The sequence below is a fragment of the Spermophilus citellus genome (genome assembly GCF_964194105.1).
Source record: "Spermophilus citellus genome assembly, chromosome: 12".
NCBI classification, from domain to species: Eukaryota; Metazoa; Chordata; class Mammalia; order Rodentia; family Sciuridae; genus Spermophilus; species Spermophilus citellus.
Window position 1 is genome coordinate 99835226 of NC_138198.1, and position 23245 is coordinate 99858470.

At 32.5% G+C, this 23245-nt stretch overlaps 1 protein-coding gene across 2 annotated transcripts in view; it reads left to right on the top strand.

Annotated features, from left to right (window-relative positions):
* The window catches only part of PIK3C3 (phosphatidylinositol 3-kinase catalytic subunit type 3), a 147501-nt gene that overhangs the window by 28102 nt on the left and 96154 nt on the right, over positions 1–23245 (top strand). For both annotated transcript variants that reach the window (XM_081262762.1, XM_081262763.1), the window contains 5 exons: positions 9782–9868; positions 11806–11901; positions 16847–16918; positions 17796–17900; positions 18518–18610. In XM_081262762.1, coding sequence (XP_081118888.1) covers positions 9782–9868; positions 11806–11901; positions 16847–16918; positions 17796–17900; positions 18518–18610 — 453 coding nt within the window. The remainder of the gene's footprint in view (positions 1–9781; positions 9869–11805; positions 11902–16846; positions 16919–17795; positions 17901–18517; positions 18611–23245) is intronic.

Sequence of the window (23245 nt, forward strand, 5' to 3'; positions counted from 1 at the left end):
AGCAAAAAACCTTTTAAATATAGTTTTTTTTTTTTTTGTCTTTGTGTGTGTGTGTGTGTGTGTGTGTGTTGCTGGGGATTGAATCCTGGGTCTGATGCATGCAAGGCAAGCACTCTACCAACTGAGCTATATCCGCAGTCTTAAATATAGGCTTTTATATGAATAATATTTTAACATTTATAAATGTGCCTTATTTGCTGTCATTATGCATTGTCATTCTTTTGTGTTATAACAAGGGTTTGCCCATATCTTGTACATTTATTCCTCATGCTGCATGGTAGCATCTTTTTTATTAGTCATTTGGTTTATGGTTTAAGACTGTCAACACTTTTGGATTTGTTTTAAAATTAATGGTATAAAGTAGACTAAATTAGTTTTTGCCAGTGTAAGATTGAACCCTAAAACAGTATTGATTTATGTTCTAAAAAATCTATTGTTTGTTTTTACAGCTGTAGTTCCTGCCAGAAAAGTAGAAAGTTAACATGCTTTTAAAACTAGATTAATCTCTGAGAAGTTTAACTAAATGAAACTTTTATGAGGCAAATACTGTTCTTCTTGAATGATAAGATTTATGTATAAAACTTGAAAGTAAAGTTGAGGAATTGTGACTGAGACTTCATTAATCAGAAAGATAGAACCAGAAGAAACCCCTTTGTTTGCTAAGAATTATATAGCCATGTGCAAGCTCTGAAATGTACACACTTGTATGTACACCACTTCTTTTAATCTCAATCATTCAAATGAATTCTTATATACAACTACTATATTTTGTCCCAAAATATAAATTGTGTGTGTGTGTGTGTGTGTGTGTGTGTAGATTACATTTGATTTAATACAGATAGGACTCATCATCTTATGTTTTTTGAAGAATTTACTTTTTAATAATAGAAATCGATGAGCCATAGTATATCCTATGAATATATTAGTAGATCAATAATGATATTTTGTTCTAGTTTTACTGTTTTGCTCAGTTCTATTATAGGCTCAGGGCAGTATTAAAATTGATAAGAGTTCAGTTGTGATCTTTTACTTGAGGGGAGTTAGAGAAAGAAAATATGAGATAGTTGAAAAAATCCAATTCAGCATAATTGTGCTAAAAAAAAATCTGTATATGTTACTACCCAGTATTATTATTAGCAAAATCGCTGTTATTCACATATGCTCTGTGAATTTGACAAGCCACATTGGTTTTGTTTATGTATTTCTTTTCTTTTTCTTTGGGAGGGGAGTGGAGGTACTACAGATTGAATATAGAGGCGCTTTACCACTGAGCTACATACCTAGCCCTTTTTATTTTCTATTTTGTGACAGTCTCGCTAAGTTGCTAAGGCTGGTCTTGAGTTTGTAATCCTCCTGCCTAAACCTTCCTAGTTGCTGGGATTACCAGCATGCACCACTGCAGCAGGCTGTTTATTTTTAGTAAGTATCAGAGAAGTGGAAAAAAAAGTAAAGTTTTGTTAATTTTCTTTGCTTAGAATCTCCAGGAAAATGTGTACATATGTGTGGGTTTGTGTGTGTGTGTATGGCTGTGTGGCTTAAGAATTATATTTGTTGTGTAGCTATTTTTTTGGAAAGTTTCTTTATCTTTCTATTGTCTCAAAGTTTCTTGACATAAGTTTTGATACCTAAAGCATATAAATATCCACTTATAAAGAGTTTTTATTAAGCACATACTGAAAAATTTTAACACTGATTTATATAGTTCTTTAGTTAGACCTAATGGAAAAACCTTTGAAAAAATAACTTGAGATAGAACAATTCTATTAATTCTTGGATTTGATTTCAGATGATCAGATTAAGTTAATCAGATACGTCTTTATTCTTTGAATTTAAGTATTGTGAAGGAAAATCATTTTAATTCACATCATCTTAAAATTTTAATTTACATCATCTTAAGATGATATTTTTTGATTCTTTATGTATTTTTTAAAATTTGTATTTTTATACATGTTAATCTTTAGTGATTTTTCTTAACATATTTATCTACAAATGTTTTTAAACAGCATTTGGTTTTAAGTAGCTTTTGTTAATATTTCTTATTACAAAGATAATATAAATTTTCTATAAACATAAAATATGTTTATAGAGGCTCTGTGGGAATCTTACCCCAGTCTACCACCCAGAGATAACATCATTAATATTTTAGTTTACATGTTTCCAATAAATACATGAATGTATGGATATGTGTTGATTTTTAAATTGGGATTGGTGTGTGTGTGTGTGTGTGTGTGTGTGTGTGTGTCTGTGTTCAAAAGAATCCTTTGTTTACACTTGTAGTGTCTCATAGTTGTTCTAGGTCATTTAAGGTACTTCTACAACCTATTTTGTAAGAATTTGAAAAATTCGTATACTGTGAATATGCCATAATTTATTTCATCAATGCTCTGTGGTTGGAAATTCAAAATATTTACAATTCTGTTCTGTTACTATGGTATTGTCCACTTTAAATTTTCTCCTTGTTTGAAAAGTGAGTCTTGGTTCTTTTGAATTATTTTTAGATGACTTAAATAATTTGCTTATATCTTGTATTTCCAATTGGACAGTAACAAAATATGTGTAAATACATAAATTAAGATCAACATTTAGGGAACATCTGTGGATTCTTTTGTTGGATCAGTTATATTTATCTTATAGTATTAAATTTCTTATACAATCATATAATAAGAAACAAAGTATCTGTGAAATTGAGCAATGTTAGTATTGTGTGACAAATATGTATTTAGTGATGTTTATTGTAAAGATGAAGTGGGTATATGAATGTGGAAAAAAACTGACAAAGCAGTTACAAAGCAGAAATTAGTTCTCTCGTATTTCCTTTTGCGTAAATGTCTTATTTCCTTCTGTCTTTCTCCCCTTTTGCCTATTCTCAGATTAATGGGATGACTTGAAACAGATGAGCATGTTTTTTCAGTGCTTCTTAACTCTTTTTTCTCCCTCTTTTGGCTTAAATTGTAAAATTCTAGATCCTGATGAACCTCAAGAAAGCTAATTCTTAGTGTAACATCTGATATTAATATAGATCTGCTTACCCTCCACTTTGAAGAGAACTTGATTTATTCAGTAAATTGTTAGTGAAGGCTTACTATTTTTGGTCTCAGATGCCTAGGCAGATCAGGTTTGCTGATTTGCTGACAACCAAGCTATTTCTTCTGCGTGGAAGGTGTTATCCTGTTTGTTTGGCTGATTCCTTACCTTTCAAGTCTCTGGTTAAATTTTATCTAAGGGAGAGACCTCAGCACACATCCCCCTCACTATTACTTTTGATTTATAGTTACAACTCTAAGCAGTTAACCATATAAACACTTAACGTCTGAATCTCCTCACTCTTCCCACATTACAGTTCTTTTAATAAAGATGCTATACTTACCTCCAGGGCAGAAAATTTTATAAGAGGTCATTACTTCAATAAAGTAACACATTTATGTTAACTCTAAAATTCTAGCAAAAACTGATCAAGGGCAGGAATCATGTTTTTTCTCCTTCCTCCTTTCAAATATCTTTCTCTTTTCCCAACTCTAACCTCTTGGGCAGAATTCAGAAGTTTACAAATATTTATTATTCCATCCTGTTTGTCACCTTTCCAGATAAAATTTCTTTCAAATTTTCATTAAACCATGAGTGCTAGGTTTTACTGTCCTTTCATAGCTTTAGCATGAAAAAAGCTCTGTGTACTTTGCCATTTTTAAAGTCTGTATACTTGCTCGTTTTAAAACAGTGCAATAAGGCAAGTAAAAATAAGCAGCAGTGACCTCTGAGAGTTATGGTTCCCCTGGAGGACTGTCTGTTCCCAAGGATCACTGTTTAACATTCCTTTTCCCTGCTGTTTTTAGTCCAGATACAGTGTGGCAAGTTGGCCTACTTGTAGATTTGTCTGTGATACTTTTATTAAACACCCACTGATATGAGACATCTTCCTCAAGCACATATTTCTATCTTTCCATCAAATTTGATAATACATGATTAGTACTCCAAAAAGTTTTCTGGGCATGTTATTTGGTTCTTGGGGTTTCTTTTATTTAAATAGCTTTTATAACCCCTTGCTGTTTAATTCTTGGAGAAGTTAGGGCCCAATAATTGTGTCATTATTTTTGTGACAGTAGGCTTTTCTTTCAAACTCTATATGACTTCTTGTAAATTCTTTAGAAACCTGTGTGTTCCTTAAAAAAGAGTGAATGACACTTTTACTGTTTTCTTGACCTATCTCCTTACTAGAATGGGCACCCTAGTGAGGATGATTTCCTCATAAGCAATTTAAAACAGATTGTACTACTTTTATCCTGCCGTTTAACAGAATGCAGATTTTTCCTCCTTGGAAATAATGTAGGTTACTGACATTTCAGACCCAAAAATGAAACATAAATTATTATGTCAGTAACTAATTTTACCTATGTTTTTAAAGTTTATTTTTGGTCTTCAATATCTGTAGAAGTTCTGAGATTGGGGATATTTAAATAGAAGCTGTTTTAGACTGGTGAAAACTATCCAAGTCTGAATACATTGTTATCAGCATCAGTAAGAGATGAAGTGATATAGGTTTTGGGCGAATTAGAATAGTTGCTTAGAATTTTAGTAGTGCTTTATAGTTTTATAAATCTATACAATTTTAAAATATTTTCCACTTAATTATTCACAGTTATTAAGTATTTCATTAAGCCCCTAAAAAGAAAAGTTTTTTTAGTCCTAAGAACCAAAAGAGATTGTGTGGCTGGATTATTTTGAAGTATGAGGGAGATTATTTGAAGAAGGCAGAGACTGATCATTTTGTAGTTGTCACAGCTGATTCTAGACTTTACCTATTGTCTATAGTTCAGCTAAGAGCAGACTTTGCCATTTTTAAACTCTGTTCAATTGCAAAGGAGCAAGTATACAATCAATTGTATTTTGTGTTTGGACTAATAAGTCTTGTACTAGCTAGTCTCTAACTAGCTGTCAATGAAGCATGCCTTCTGATACTTTACAGTCAATCTTGTTTAGCCTTGAGACTTATTTTCATTGATATAGTACTGCAAAAGTGACGCTGTGCTGCTCTAGGTTAGACACCTAGGCAGCTTTTGTTTTTGCACTTCTTGAGGACACCTAGCTACTATGCTATTCTTTTGTGGTAACCATGTTGAAAAACCACTGAAGATGGAACACCACCGAGAGAGAACAAATAGGGAAGGAGTGTGGCCCCACCACCCTCATATCCCAGCTAAGCCCACCCTTTTCAATATCAAGGTATCAGACAGGTGAGTGCAGCCATCTTGAATGCTCCAACCCCAGTCACCAAATTACTGCTCTCCTGAGCAATTGTAAGTAAGATCAAGAGGGTCTCTCATTTTGTAATTTCTCATGACTTATGGAGAAATACAAAATGAATACTATTATAAGTCACTAACTTTTGGGGTGGTTTGTTCTTTAGTAATAGATACACATAACAGGTGGCTAGAACTTTTCTTCTAGCCACCTGTTATGTATATCTATTACTAAAGGGTAATAACTGTGCAGTTCTCTAGAAATTATAAAACTAATTTAAATAGAGAAATATCTAGTATTTCTGCTCCTAATCTTAAAGTCGAATGCAGGAAATACATGCGTAAGTAGTCATCATAGAGTAAATAGTACCTATGATTTTGTACTTACTTGAGCTCTCAACACTGTTTTACCCTACTGAGTATATAGATTTTCCTTATTCTTTCTAATTTTAGCATTTTGTAGTGTGTGTATATCATGGTTTACTTAACATTTCCCACTGTTAGTGGATATTTGCGTTCTTCCATGTGTGTGTGTGTGTGTTTTTTTTGTTTTTTTTTTTGTATTAAAAATGAGAACAAGGGCTGGGATTGTGGCTCAGCGGTAGAGCGCTCGCCTAGCACGGGCAGGACCTAGGTTCAATTCTCAGCACCACATTTAAAAAAAAAAAAAAGGCATTGTGTTGTGTCCTTCTACAAAAAAAAAAAAAAGAACAAATGTGAATGTTTCCAGGATGATTTCAACTTGCCCTCCATAATGGCTTTATCAGTTTTAGTGCTGCCATACTGATCAGACATTTCTGATTTGTCTGAGTAATTAAAAAAGGAGAGAAAAGGCCTCACTACATTTTCCACAACTAAACTTTATTGCCAGTTCTTTCCACATAATAAATTACTGGGAGAAGAACTATTGTATTATGAATATGGAACTACTGTTCAACAAATGAGAGAAATTAGTTGAACTAAAGTTTCTTAGTAATAGTGCATGAATATAGAGAATGAGTGGCAAAGACTGATAGAAGGAAAATGGGCCTTTTTATTTTTATGTACTGGGTCTTGAACCTAGGGGAGCTTTACTACCAATTCTTTCTTAAATTTTTATTTATTTTTTAAAAATTTTGATATAGGGTCTCCCTAAGTTGCTGAAACTGGCCTAAAACTTCTGATCCTCCTGCCTCAGCCTCCTGAATCACTGAGATTACAGGTGTGAATTGCTGTGCCCAACTGAAAATGGGCTTTGAAAACCTTGGATTTAAGTTCTAGCTCTGCCACTTCATAGTAGTAATTAACAAGCATTTGTAAACTAGGGTCAAAACTATCTTCTTAGAAGAGTGATTATAATAAGTGCCCAAAATTTGGATGTAAATGTTATTTTTTCCTTCTTTCTTTATTATATAAACTCATTTTACTGATTTATACTATTAACTTTGTTCTTACAAGGGAAGGATGTAACGTTGCTTTTTATAAATTTATTTATCTTGAAAACCAGTTTGGAACATGTTGCCAAGTGAGTAAGAATATAAACCTTTAATGAACTACAAGGAATAGTCATTATGGATGCTATTGTCATGACTACCTGTCATGTTTTATATACATTATCTTACTTAAATTTGGAGAATAGGAATAGAATATAATACTTTCAACTTATTGTTGCAGGTTCAAAATGATAGAGTTTGAAAATGGAGTGTTATGTTTGGAACCCAGGTATCTGGCTTGCAGTCTAGTACTCTTTCTTTTAGTACACATTGCCTGATCATCTTTGATTCCCTCATTGTCCATTTCTTGGGCTCTTTCATATTGCTAGCATATTTATCTAATGCTCTACCATTAATTACTCAACAACATATTTACTCCCTGCTTTGTGACAGTAATTAGCCTAAGCACTTATTGATACCTTTTTTATGCATGTTCATTCAGAGACTACCTTAGATAAAAATTTTTTTGAGTTTATTTGTAAAAATGCTGTTGATATTATTTATGTATTAAAATGAACCTCAGTGGGGCTGGGGTTGTAGCTCAGTGGTTGAACACTTGCCTAGCATGTGTGAGGCACTGGGTTCAATTCTCAGCACCACATAGAAACAAATAAATAAATAAAAATAAAGGTCCATCAACAACTGAAAAAAAATATTTTAAAAAAATGAACTTCAGGGAATAGTCCGAGAAGTGCAATAGCTGGGTCAAATGGTGGTTCCATTCCCAGCTTTCCCAGGAATCTCCATACTGCTTTCCAAATTGGCCTCACCATTTTGCAGCCCCACCAGCAGTGTACAAGTGTACCTTTTTCCCCACATCCCCGCCAACACTTGTTGTTGTTTGACTTCATAATGGCTGCCAATCTTACTGGAGTGAGATGGTATCTTAGGGTGGTTTTGATTTGCATTTCTCTGATTGCTAGAGATGGTGAGCATTTTTTCATGAACTTGTTGATTGATTGTATGTCCTCCTCTGAGAAGTGTCTGTTGAGGTCCTTGGCCCATTTGTTAATTGGGTTATTTGTTATCTTATTATTTAATTTTTTGAGTTCTTTGTACATTCTGGATATTAGGGCTCTATCAGAGGTGAAAAGAGCGCACTATAGGGATACGGCTGCATCAATGATTATAGCGGCACAATTCACAATAGCTAGACTGTGGAACCAACCTAGATGCCCTTCAATAGATGAATGGATAAAGAAAATGTGGCATCTATACACAATGGAATATTATGCAGCACTAAGAAATGACAAAATCATAGAATTTGCAGGGAAATGGATGGCATTAGAGCAGATTATGCTAAGTGAAGCTAGCCAAGCCCTAAAAAACAAATGCCAAATGTCTGCTTTGATATAAAGAGAACAACTAAGAACAGAACAGGAAGGAAGAGCATGTGGAAAAGACTACAGATAACAAAGACGAATGGGGGGAGAGAAACGGAGAGAGAAGGGAAAGCATATGGAAATGGTAGGAGACCTTCAAGGATACATAAAATTACAAGAGGCTATGAGGGGCAAGGGGGAGGGAAAAAAAGGGAGAGAATTGAACAACAGCAGGGGAGATAGAGAGGGAAGATGGGAGGGGAGGGGAGGGGAGGGGTGATAGTAGGGGTTAGGAAAGGTAGCAGAATACAACAGACACTAATATGGCATTATGTAAAAATGTGAATATGTAACAGATGTGATTCTGCAATCTATATTTGGGGTGAAAATGGGAGTTCAAAACACAATTTGAGTCTAATGTATGAAAGATGATATATCATGAGCTATGTAATGCTTTAAATAATCAATAAAAAATTAAAAAAAAAAAAGTTATGTAAAAAAAAAAAAAATGAACTTCATACTTTTTGTGTGCAGTTACTGTTTTCATTTCCAAAATAGTATATCCTTGTAATTGTGGTGAGAGTGTAGGAAGATAATGAATATTGATGCTGAAAATTTTAGTTCTGTGAGAGAGATAATAATTGGTGGTAGTGTTGTCCTTATAAGAATATTGTCATGACATGGCCAATGAAGAGGAAGATAACAGATATAGATAACCTATTATATGAAACTTTGATATCCAGTTGTGCTTTATGCTATGAATTTGTTTAGAAAGAAAGGTTTTGATACATTAAACGAAGCTGGGGTTTCTAATACAAAGCTAGTTCTAATACAAAAACTAATTCTAATTTGAGGCTTTGGAACTTATTGTGAATTCTCTGTGGATTTGAATAGTTGATATATTGTTATATAATTTATGAAACTAAGGGTAGATTGGTATGTAAGATCTCATTGTACTCTACCAACAGCAACTCTAGGTATTTAAATATTTTTACATTGTTTCCTAAAATAAAAACATGCATGTATATGTATGTGCCTAAAGTTTTAATTTATACATGCTAGAGAAATATGTGTCTGTGACTGCCATTTTTATAATGTTTGTTAGATTAAAAATGTGGACAAAAGAAAAAGAGGTTTACATACTCTTTCTTAGAGGAGTTGTTATTATAATTTCTTCTCTCTATAATAGTAAAAATGGTAAAAATGTAAGAAATGTCTGTAATTTAGCATAATAAGCGTTGCAAGATTGTGGAACTTTTATATTTTTAAATTTTTTAATGGCTTTTCTTTAAAATTTTTTTCATGCCAAGTTTTTTATCACAACGGTTACATAAGGATTCTGATGTGTGTAAGAACATTTCATATGTCTAATTGATATTACAGGTTGAGTATCCCTGTTCTGAAATGCTTGAAACCAGAAGTATTTTGGATTTTGGAATTTTTCCATGTACATAATGAGATACCTTATGAATGAGGCCCACATATAAACAGAAAATTCATTTATTTTTTATATACACCTTTCTATATATAGACTTAAAATAATTCATTATTTGTAGTGCGCCTTTGTTTTGACCATGACCCCACTTGAGGTTAGGTTTAGAATTTTCCACTTGTGTCATGTCGACAAAGTTTTGGAGTTTGGAACATTACAGATCTGGATTTTCAGATTAGGGATGCTTAACCTATATCATTTTTTATTGTCCTTTCTTTAAAATCTATGTTAAGGTTTTCTCCATTATATTTTTTTCTGCAGCTCACCAAAGCTCATCGACAGGGACACATGGTAAAAGTAGATTGGCTGGACAGATTGACATTTAGAGAAATAGAAATGATAAATGAGGTGGGTTATATACATCTTTTTTATTTCAGAACATTATTTCTACATCAGTTTTTTGAGAAGAATTGTTTATAGTCAAGTATCTAACACATGTGGGGTGATTGGGCTTAAATGTTTATAGATGTGAATTCTGTGTTAGTAGAAGACTTGGCATATTGCCTTTCTTCAATTCTAATATATGCTGAATCATGAAATAGTAATTTATATTGTAAATATATTAAATATCATATAAATTTAAATCTGTTGAGTTTTGCTGCCTCACTTGTGTGTTCTCTCTAATGGCAGCTCATGTTTAAGTTCAAGTCAATGTTGGATAAATCTTCCTTTCAGCCCACTGCTTATTTACTCATTTCCGTTACTACATATCATCTTAAGAAGTCTTCTCTCCAGTTGATGTTATTGTTTCTTTTGTTTCTACATATAGGACTCTGCACCCTTGATAAAGTTATGTGGTTTATGTTTTCCGTCACTTTGTTAATTGTGCCAGTTTTATGACATTATCTTTAAAAGATAACTTCAGTGAGAGTCTTTCTGAATGCTATTTAAGAAAGCTTTCCTTTTTTCTAGATTTGTTTTACAATACCAGATGCTTGGCCTGATTCTTTAGACAAATATAGAGAATAAAAATAACAATTATATTAATCAAATTAGGAAAGAAGAATATCACTGTCTGGCTCATAATGACCACCATAGTCCACAAGTGACTTAATTTATATTCTCTGAACAGTTCTCAGCAGGTAGAAAGCTTTTAATTTTACAATGAACCATTGCTCTTTTTAAAAATGAATTTAGTGGTGATTAATATTTATGTTCATTTGGACTATTGGTTGTCTTTTCTAAATTTATTCATAATCTGTTCTCATGTACAGAAAACTTTACCTTTTCAATTTTTATAATTCTACATTCCAAAAGAAAGTACACCAAAATACTTACTGACTTTCTCTGTATTTCAGTTTCAGTGCATAGAGATGTAGAAAATATGGTGTTGCCCATCCTTTCTCATCTTCTGCATCCCCTTTTTTTAAGAGAGACAATCATTACCATTACCACAATAGACTATGATGTGCTGAACGATTTACATAACCTCTTTAAACCTTTATGATTTTGTGTATTTCATTTAAAGCCATTTATAAAGCTGGTTTAGATAGGACTAATAACTCTTTTAGACTCCATTTTTTTTTTCACTTCATTGTCATACTGTTTGCCTATTTTTTTTTTAATAAAGGGGACATATTGACATGAAGAATAAACTTTTTTTATGTTGAAATAAGGAGTAATTATTGCCCAGTGTTGATAAAATTACAAATGAAGGATTGGCAATGTAGTCCAAGTTGGTAAAATGCTTGCCAGCATGTCGGAAGTCCTGGGTTTCATCCCCCAGCACCACCAAAAACCCGCCCCCCAAAACACTTTACAAATGACAAGTTGTCTTAAGACAATTTGTAAATTATGAAAAACTTCTAAAAGTTATACTTGGTAAGGTCAAATGGCCTCCTTCTTAGTTATGTACTTTTATTTTTTCTTTTACCTGTTCTTAAAATTTATTAGTTCCTATAGTTGGATTAGTCTCAGTTTAAGGGTGGATTGTTCTTTTTCCAACATTGTTAGAAATACAAAATACCTTTGCTTTTTAAATAAAACAATTGTCATGTAGATATATATGGAATGTTTTCAAGACTTTATATTGTAAAATCTGAACTACTGAATAAATCAAAAAAGTTTTATTAAATTTGAGGAGGGAATTGTGAGTGAGTAATATATACTACTGGGTAAAATAATAGTGATACATATAAAACAGGACATGCATATAATGAAGAAAAATTTGTTACATCTTAAATTGTACTTGATTTATGCATTATTTTTGAATTGGGAAAAACAATGCATACTAATTTTTAAGAAAATGTTGAAAGTGATCATTTTTCATAAATTTGTTTTTTCAGAGTGAAAAACGAAGTTCTAATTTCATGTATTTGATGGTTGAATTTCGATGTGTCAAGTGTGATGATAAGGAGTATGGAATTGTTTATTATGAAAAGGTATTTTCCTTGGAACCTGTTTGTGGTTTCTGAAGAAGGGGGGAGGGGAAACATTAAAAAAATCACTGTTGTTCCTGCTGAGATGAATTATTTTGTTGCAGGATAGCAGCAGACAGCTGTCAGCAGCAGCTGTTTATGTATACACAAATCAAATCATATAGCTACAATAAGATTACAAAAGCCAATCATTCATGTAATGCAGTTCTGGGTTAAAAAATTCAATAAGTATGCAAGTAATTAAAAACTTTTTGATTAATTGTTTTACAAATTTGCAAGTAGAACTAAAAAATGGCTTTATTTAAAGTTATTATTCATTTGAAAAGTAAAAGGGGGAAATCATAGTTTTAAAGTCAAGGCAAGGTTTATTGTTTAAATATATATGTAATATGTTGGAATTCTATATGTTCTATATGTAGCCCTAAATGAGTGTACTTATGAAAGACTTTAAATGTGCATTTAGATATATAATATTTGCAAAATTTAAAAACTCATGTTGCCATTGGGCTGATTTAATAACAAATAACACAGTTATGGGTTTGTCATGGTCTGTTATGAAAAGGAAAATAGTTTTTTGTTTGACATGTATTAGGTACTTGAAAAATATGTACTCTGAAGAAGCTTCATTTAAATACTACAGAAATAATCAAATGTTTAATTTGCAACCATTTAAACCAGGTATCTTTTATTATGTTGGAAATAGTAGACAAGTCACAGGAAATGAGAACTGACTTTTGATACATAGCATAATTAATATTTATTGTAGCATATAACCTAGTTTGCATAAAGTATCTTTGTTTATTTGAAGTGGCACTTTGAATTACACTTACATATTTGTTAATACCGTAACAAATGATTTTTACATATATGTACTTTTTTTTTTTTTTTGGTACAGTGTATTGAGCCCAAGGAGGGCTTTTCTACTGAAATACATCCTTAGTCCTTTGTATTTTTTATTTGAGGGTGTTGCTGAGTTGCTTAGGGCCCCACTAAATTGCTGAGTATGCCCCTTAACTTGGCAATCCTCTCGCCTCATCTTCTCGACTTGCTGGAATTATAGGTGTGTGCCATGGTGTGTGTGTGTGTGTGTGTGTGTGTGTGTGTGTGTGTGTGTGTGTCACACTTATTAAACTGTATATTGCTCTTTGAAATTTTTTCATAATAGAAGATTTGTGTTTATTTAGTTTATGATTACTTTTATAGTTATTTTTCAAGTTAATATTTATGTCTTTCTTTTAGTTTGTATCCTTTTTTTTCACTTTGTTGCAGATTAGGAAAAGTTAACAGTTTTTGGTCTTTTAAAAATGATACTGCCTGGTAGAAAACAGAACATAGGAAGATAGATTATATAACACTGTTTAGTGATTTATTAGAAAAGTATGTCCAAAAAAAAAAGGGCTTTTTTTTTGTCACCAGTACATTTTAATAAAATTGTATTTTATATTTTATACTACATATAATATCATGAAAAGCAGTATTTTCTGCTTATATGGAGCTTACATTGCAAAAACATGCTAATGGAGGGTGAAGGATCTTTTGAAAGACAGCTTTGATAATAGATGAAATAATAACAGAATAGAAATTAGAAGAATTTCAAGTATTTTTGAAAAGGTTCTTGACCCCTTTCTACTGCTTCCAGAAAATTGGTTGTAAATTAATGCCTGTCTGCCCACCCTGTCATATTTCCACTTAGTGTAAAGATTGCTGGGCCAGTGTATTGAATCTAATGGAAATAGACTTTCTTGTCACCTGTCTTTTGTGACAGATAGCCCTAGTGAAGATTACTTGTCACAGTTGGGCTGATAAATGTGTTTTCTGGTTTTGTGACTGAGAACAAGCCTGTTAAACAACAGCTGTGGGAATTTGTGGTTTTCTGTAAGACTCAATTACTGAACTAAAGTTAAGTCACAATAGTTCCCCTCTTGCAGTCTCTCCTGATTTTGTTGAATGTACCTAAAATTGAAAACTTACTAGCATTTGGAAATTGACAGAAAAGTTTGATGCTGGTATAGAATCATGAGGAAATGAATTCCAACCTTAATTAGTTTAGCCTTTTCCAGTATATTTGACAGTGACATTTATTATGCTAAATTACCTCCATGCCTGAATAGGATAAAAATAAAAGCCAGCATTCTTCAAAAATAACACCAACAAAATGAGACAGCTTTATTTCTTAAGAATTGATTGATTGATTTTTATTATTTAAGTTTACATTGTGTTGTTCCTCTGAGGAGCAGTATTTCTGTATCTCTAGCTATGTATAAATTTGAGTAACATTAACCCCACACTTAAAATTCCATTCCTTTCAGTGAATCTCAGTTGTGATCCCTTGAAAAGTTAATAGCATTTATGTGGTTTTTGGAAATGGTGAAACACATCAGTTGTGCCACACTTTAATTGTGCTCTGTAATTTCATTTTTCCAAGTTTGAGTATTAGGACTTTTATTTTTGATGAACTGTCATAATAAATTCTTTAAAAAATAAAGCAATAAAAACATTTGCTAATTTTCATATCTCCATATCTCTGCAAATGTTATTTTTATTAGATTTTATTTTTTCCCAAAATATCAGTAACCAGGGCTGGGGATGTGGCTCAAGCGGTAGCGCGCTCGCCTGGCATGCGTGCGACCCGGGTTCGATCCTCAGCACCACATACCAACAAAGATGTTGTGTCTGCCGAGAAGTAAAAAATAAATATTAAAAATTCTCTCTCTCTCTCTCTCTCTCTCTCTCTCTCTCTCTCTCTCTCTCTCTCTCTCCTCTCTCACTCTCTCTTAAAAAAAAATCAGTAACCAAAGATATGAAAATATATTTTCTAATATAGGTAAAAAAAGAGAAGGATTACTATTACTATTGTTGTTATTGTTATTATTTTTGGTACCAGGGAATGAACCCATGGGCGCTTTATAACTGAGCCACATCCCCAGCCCCCCCCCCCCTTTTTTTTTTTTCAAAATAAACCATTTCTTTATAATAATTACCTCAGGTGTTTCATAATAGCAGCACAAAATTAACACAAGCACCAACTTCATCAATTTTCTTCAAGAATGATACAAAGAACTGAGTACCAAAGAGGAAAATTTCTTAGTGACAACAGCTATGCTTACCATGAAACACTATCATCAAAGCTGATATCATTCTTTAGGTATACACTGGGGAAAGACAGCACTTTTTTTTTTAATATTAACTCAAAGCACAACAGAGTAGATAATTCCAAAAAAAGACTATGATAACTACCTCTTTGGAAAACATATTACTTATATGATATTCACAAAACTAAATTGGCTGATGTAAAATGGAAATCAAGAAAATTAAATCACCATATAATAAAGGGACAATGGATTTTTAAATCAATCATGAAAAATTCTCCCAATGAAGAACAGACAGCATATAATTTTCCTTTGAGAAATTCACAGTAATATTTCCTTAATATGCTGATAGACTTATCAAGCTTCTTGAATAAAAATTGATTTACAGTACAGTGGGGATTTTTCCAGTTGGAATGGGAAGAAGGTTAGATGTAAGAGTGCTTTGAAATGTAGAATGTTCCTAAGCATTATTCCTGCAAGAGCATGGCGTGAAATTAAATTAGGCCCTTAGAATATTAGGCAAAATAATTTGATTATAATCCATTTTATAAGTTGAATTCTTATATTTAAAAGGCTTAATTGTGATACATAATTTTTCAAAATATGAAATAGAACTTGTCTAACCTTCAGAAACATAATCTAGGTTTAGTTGTCCACTAAATTGTCTCCAACCTAACCTGCTTCCCAGTTTTCTTATTATTTTAAACCAGTACCAGTCACCTTTGGAAATTTCTTCAGATAAAACCAATTCACTCTCATACTATGTAAACCTTTTAAATGCAAAAAGCTTCATTTTGCAATCTCCCACTGGAAATTTAATTCATAGATGGTTTTCTCTTTGATTTGCTAATGGCACGGCAAGACTAGAATCTGGGGCCAAGTCATCTTTAATGCGTGCACTTAAATATTTCTTTTTTTTTATTGGTTGTTCAAAACATTATATAGTTCTTGATATATCATATTTCACACTTTGATTCAAGTGGGTTATGAACTCCCATTTTTACCCCGTATACAGATTGCAGAGTCACATCAGTTATACTTCCACTGATTTACATATTGACATACTCATGTCTGTTGTATTCTGCTGCCTTTCCTATCCTCTACTATCCCCCCTCCCCTCCCCTCCCCTCTTCTCTCTCTACCCCCTCTACTGTAATTCATTTCTCCCCCTTGTATTATTTTTCCCTTTCCCCTCACTTTCTCTTGTATGTAATTTTGTATAACCCTAAGGGTCTCCTTCCATTTCCAAGCAATTTCCCTTCTCTCTCCCTGTCCCTCCCACCTCTCATCCCTGTTTAATGTTAGTCATCTTCTCATGCTCTTCTTCCCTACTCTGTTCTTAGTTACTCTCCTTATATCAAAGAAGACATTTGGCATTTGTTTTTTAGGGATTGGCTAGCTTCACTTAGCATAATCTGCTCTAATGCCATCCATTTCCCTCCAAATTCTATAATTTTGTCATTTTTTAATGCAGAGTAATACTCCATTGTGTATAAATGCCACATTTTTTTTTTTTTATCCATTTGTCTATTGAAGGGCATCTAGGTTGCTTCCACAGTCTTGCTATTGTGAATTGTACTGCTATGAACATCGATGAGAGACAGGGTCTCCCTGAGTTGTTTAGGGCCTCATTCAGTTGCTGAGTGAGGCTGGTTTTGAATTTGGGATTCTCCTGCTTTAGCCTCCTGAGCCACTGGGATATAGGCAGGCACCACTGGGCCTGGCAGGATAAGGATTTTTTTGTAGGAAAGAATGATGCTTATTGAATAGAATTAAAATATAGTATATAGCATTATGTTTTGCTTTTTAGCATTTGACTAAAGTTCTTTTCTTTTTTCATTTCTTACACTATAATCCAGGATGGTGATGAGTCATCTCCAATTTTAACAAGCTTTGAATTAGTGAAAGTTCCTGACCCTCAGATGTCTATGGTAATTCTGCTGTGTAATTTTTTAATGGAAGTACTTTTCTCCCTAATGATTATGACTTAGACCCATAAAGTGCATTTTTCTTTTGAAAAAGTAATATATATCCACTTCAATTAGCTAGAAGTGATTTATAAGTCTACTTTAGCTACTAGGATCAGATATCAAATGGAAATTTCACAAGGTACACTGACATCTTAAAAACAAGGTCAGGATAATATAGAGTTAGGAATCCCTTTTAAAAGAGGTGGGGAATGTTGTTAGAGTGGGAACTTATTAGAATAGGTATTTGAAAGATGGTCATTATACAGAAGAAAAATTTGTATAATTAGGATCTGACAGCTGCGATTAATGGATGAGCATATTTGGAAGATAGATTTTGTTGTAAAATAAGGAAGATAGTTGTAGCAACTAGAACTACTGATATATAAAGAGCTCTAAAAAGTTGAAGAACAAATGATCAAAATCAGAAGTTAGGAAAAAGACATGAACAGACAATTCACACACCTGCAGTCAACTAATAAAATAAATGTGTTAAGAAATCAAAGGAAATATAAAAACACATATATTAAGCAATAATAATGTGGTTAAAACTAATGATGTTGACCATGAGTAAAACAGTCAACACCAGAAGTTTTAAGAAGCTGACATGGCATGTGCATATTTTGACACTAGTAGAGCTTAAGTCATTCATAGTTTTCCACTCTTGAAATGGGTACATATTATTTAAAGATATATAAGGGACTAAAGTTGTACTAAAATAAAATGTTAAGTATTATAAAATGATTTTAAGTAAGCAACCATTTTATATTTCTGACTAGATAGCTATCGAGTTTTCTTTTTTGTGAAGTTTACATTCTCAGTATTTTAAAATAATTTATAGGAGAATTTAGTTGAGAGCAAACACCACAAGCTTGCCCGGAGTTTAAGAAGTGGACCTTCTGACCATGATCTCAAGCCCAATGCTGCCACGAGAGATCAGCTAAATGTAAGACACTTATAAAATATGAATATAAAAATAGTTTGATGGGTATTTCAGTGGCAACTGATGGTACATTAGTTTAACAATGACTTAGATACACATCTTTTCCATGTTGATCAGCCCTATATAATGTCAACACTTTTCATGTCTGCATTTAAACAAAATTATGTGGGGGCTTTTAGTAAATGTATTCACTCTAGAAATAGCTACAAATAGTTTTTACTTTCACAATGTAGCATTGTTAGAACATGACTCTAAGACATTGCTTGAGAGACAAGATGATGTGTAAATGTGCATTGTTGTAGGTATTGAGTTGATAAGAGTTTGCTTTGCTTTTTGTTCTTCCTTTTTTTGTGATGGGGCATCATTTATTTTGCTTTTAGTTGAAGTAAATGAACTTTGTAGTTATATACTTACATATGAAGTATGACATTTTCATCTTCTTTTTCTCCTTACATCCTGGATGGATAACTATGACAAATTTAAGTGTTGCTTGGCTGAATGTACCTTCTTGCTTGTATAGTGATTGTATTATTGAAATATTTAATAAATGAAAAATATTAAATGGAAATATATAGGAAGTACATACTTGACAAAGAAGTTCTTTTTCTGCTTTTTTATAGATTATTGTGAGTTATCCACCAACCAAACAACTTACATATGAAGAACAAGATCTTGTTTGGAAGTTTAGATATTATCTTACCAATCAAGAAAAAGTGAGTCTCTTAAATATTGTCAAAATTTTTTAGGAATGATCAAGATGAGGTAAAAGTGCAATCAAAATGCAGTTATTATCAACTTATAATTATTACAGAGAAATATATCTGATATTCCATTGGGGGAGAAAAATAAAGAGGTAGCACAGGGCATGTTTATGTTTGTTGATGCATAGACAATATCTGAATGGTTTTTGAAGTCAGTCTCTTGGATTCAGTTTCTGAAAACAACAACTTGTATATGTTAGAAAGAAGTAAATTACTTTTTGTTATTATTCTAGTAGAGACAGCTTTCTTTCACAGGTGAGATAATATAAATGAATAACCTAGCAGAGTGCCTGGTATGTTCTTTGTGTAGAGTGAATATTATTGTTTTAAAATCTCATTGTTCTTACCTCTTTGAATTTGGACTAATAGGAAAATGTTTACACTATTAAAAGAACTATAGAATTCTGGAGTTGTGGCTAGAGGGAAAATAAGAACATAAATGAAAAGGTAGAACTTGAGTTAGTGAAGTGGCAAGCAGAATAGAGGTTCGGTGATTTGAGATGTTTGATTTCCATAGTGAAACCATGGAGTGGATAGTTTCTGGAGAAAGAAGTGATGAAGTCATCAGCCCTAAGTTTGAGTCTAGAGATTTGGTTTTGAATCTTCTTAGCATTACCAAGAAGCTTTTTTAATTTGGGCAAATTATTTCACCTTTTTAAGCTTTAGTTTCCTCATGTTAAATATGAGATTATTAATTGGTAGTATGAATTTTATGTCTCTTTTGGTTCTTAGTATCGTCTGTAATGCTTTGTGACAAATGGCCAAGTATTAACTTTTGAAGTATAAAAATAATAACCAGCATTTATTTGAACAGTTACTGTATGCCAGGGATCTTTTAAATTCCATAATAACCCCACAATGTGCACAATGCTGACACTGTTCTACAGATGAAGAAACTTGTTCTTTAGAGAGATTGAGGAATGTTTGAAGAATCTCAAAGCTTATACATGGTGCCTCTAGATGTGCTTGATGAGATAGAAGAGAAGGGAGTTAGTGAAGACAAGAAAGGAGAATTTGTAGAGAAAACGTTTCCAACATTATGTGCAAGATTTCCTTAGCAGGAATGCTGAAGAGCATTAGGAGCAGAGCAGAGAAGCTTTAGAAAAAATAATATCTGTCAGGAAGCTGTTACATAATTATGTGAAGATGAATTAATATGTTTTACAGTCTCATGAGATGGTTTTTAGCTACTTTGTTTTAACTTATTTTTCTGAACTCATTTTCCTTTCTTTAGCTTCTGAAGTAAAGATAAAAATCTGGTTACAGCTGATCTTGACTCTTGATCTTTTCTTTTTATCATTCATTGATACCATGGGAAATTCTTTGTAGATGATTCATATTTATTCTCCTTTATATCCATAGTAAGAACGAGAGAGGAATTTGAGATTTACTATAGCTTTGAGTGTTATTTTCTTCGTCACTGAAGGAACGGAAATATTCATCAACAAAAACACAGGTTTCTGATTTCATTTTATAAAGATTAAGTTAGTATCATGATACTGTGTTAAATGAAGAGTAACCTTGGTCACAGAAATTGCGTCTTGAATGCAGCACAGTGTTGTCTAAAACACACAGAAGATATTGAATTAAACCTGTTAGGATGTATAGGTTCAAGAATCATAGAATAGATTTACAGAGCAGAACTTTCTTAGAAAAGCTTGCAAGAAAAATTGTTTGTTTAAACAAGTAGTCACTTCCCACTGAAATTCAATTACTTCTAGATATGTGCAAGAGAAATAAAATGCTCAAGTGATATAAAGTGTGTGACAAGTTTCATTTAACTAGTTGATTTCAAGTTTTCGAAAGGTGGTGATAAAACTTCAATTCTTAGGACATATTACAGGATTCCTAATGATGCCTAGAGTAGAGTGAAAGATATTTTTTAATTTTGGGGAAGAACTTTTGAGTAAACCAAATGTATATTGGCCTTGAAGTGACCAGAGGAATTATTTACACAGCCACATTTGTATCCTTGTAATAATTTAAAATGGGTTTTGTAGAAAACAAATAGCCCCACAAACCACTCCTTAATTCATTTACACAAAGACATTCTTTTAATGTTAGGTTCTCATAAATTGTGATTTAGCATTTGGGCCCAGCAGCTAAAGAGCTTTCCTAGAGAAAAGGCAGTGCTCAGAAAAGAAATTGGAGAAAATTGGTTCTTACAAGGTTTTCCTTTTTTTTTTTTTTTAACTAAATTTGGTCTTTCTACCTATTTTTTTCTATATGGCTTGTCTTGAATATTCTGGATAAAATCCTCTACTCTGGACATGATGTTGTCCATAAAGTTTACATTAATAAATTGATCTAATAAAATTATTTCCAGTTGTAGTCCACAGTAGATAGGAAGTGACTTATTTTTTTTGTAGACCCCAAAATGTAAATGTTGTGATATTTTTAAAGCTATTTTTCATAGTAGCTTTTCTTTAAAAAGTGTTGGTTGAAAATAATTGTTACATTAACTTCATGATCTTGATTATGCCTTGGAGAAGAAGCTATAGGAAGAGTCACATATAGTGAAGATAATGGTGATGCACTTGCTTGTTCTTAGGAGACTTCTTCTGAGAAAGTGACTATAGGACAGTAATCATATCTGTGTCTATTAATAAGAAGTTGATGCAGAACCATAGCTGAAGTTCAACAAGCATTTATTCACTTTTTGCCTAGCATTGTACAAGGATCTAGGTATTATGTCCACATATTATATAAATGAAATTTGTTTTAGGCAAAGGATGTTTTCACATTAATATGGAGAAGTATGGGGATAGTAATTAAGGGTGACTCTTTTAGTAAAAATGAAGGTGATTGTTGTAGTGGAAATATTAAATGTAACAGGATCGTTATGGTGTGGTGTGAGGAAAGATTGTACTTAAATTTGAGCATACTCTGATGACATTATTTACTTGGTGATCATTTTTTCATGGAGAAGCTAACAATGAGTAAGGCAGTCTGTTCAGAAAACAATAGTTAGTATGAAAGGTTATTTAAAGAAAAGAAGGCACCAGATTGTTTTGGTTCTTGAGTTTAGCCCTTGGGAATTGGATTTTATAGCCAACAGGAAACTACTAATGTCTTAAGTGATATTTTAGAAAGATGAATTTAAGCACTTTGGAGTAAAGCCGACAAGTTATTAAAAAGACATAATTAGGGCTGGGGATATAGCTCAGTTGGTAGAGTGCTTGCCTTGCATGCACAAGGCCCTGGGTTCAATCCTCAGCACCATTAAAAATAAAAAGAAAGGAAGGAAGGGAGGGAGGGAGGGAGGGAGGAAGGAAGGAAGGAAGGATTAAGAGGCTCATGTACTGATTTATAGAGCAATGGTGAAGGGCAAGGGATTGGGAGGAAAATGTACAACTAAGTTGACTTGGAGACAAGTTGTAGAGGTTAGGCCCAAGTATCAGAAATAAGGAAATAGGGTATGTGGAAAGACAGATGAGGATATGTTTTCAGTTTTGAATATTTTGAATTGGAAGTATTGGAAGAAGAACAAAGTAGAAACTTCTAATAATTGAGTTGGGTAGCAGTTAAACCTAAAAATATATATATATATATGGTAAATATAGTATTTTTGGCATTGGTGAATTGTGATTCTGGTAGTAGGAGATAATAGGTAATTCTAAGATCCAGAGGAGAGATTATCAGAATTATTAATATGAAATATTATAATAAATGCAGTAAAATGAACATTTGATACTAGACTTAACATACAAAATAGAATAACAATAAGTGAAAATAAAATGATGAACATTTTTCAAAGTATTTATTATATGGAAGCCACTGTTCTAAATGTTTTACTTTCATTAACTTATTTAATCTTCATCATAACCTAATGAGATAGGTTCCTTAAAAGTTAAATTATGTGATTCACCTAATATACTGACATATTCAGGAATTAGGATTTGAACCCAGACACCCTGGCTCAAATAAAATTGCATTTAAATCCTGTATCTTTACATAGATGAATAAAGCATTTTTAAAAGAGCAGGCCTAGGATAAATTTTCGTCATTATTCTTGTCTTCAAATTATTATTCTTCCTTATTTTTCTTTTTCTTGTTCCCTTCTTCATTTCCTTACCTCTTGGTTTATTGTTTGTAACAGTTATCATTATAAAGTTGTGATTTTTTTTGTGTGTGTGTGTACAGTGTGGTTAATTCCTTGGCAGCAGTGTGCACTAAATCTTATTAATAAATATATAAACTGGAAAAAATCTAGGAATTAGATTGTTTTTGTTGTTGAATCAAGTTCATTGGCATGTTGTAAGATAATACCTACCTATTCATTCCTCTTAAGACTGTTGATGTACTACGAAATGGAAAAGCTTTCACTGTAGTTACTCTAAGAAGTATTGCTTTGTTTCCACATTCAGTCTATAAATACATTTCCAAGGTGAAAAATAAATGCATGGAATTAGTTGGGATGGTAATCTGTGTTTCCTATTGAGAGGGTGCGTTATTCTGAATTGCTTACAGGAGGTACAGAGGAAATGGACAGCTATCCTCGGAGAATGCTGACCCTAGTTGTAGAGATAAGAAAGTTTACAAAAACTTTTGGCAGTTACAAAAACATCATTTAAATTGTAATCTTAA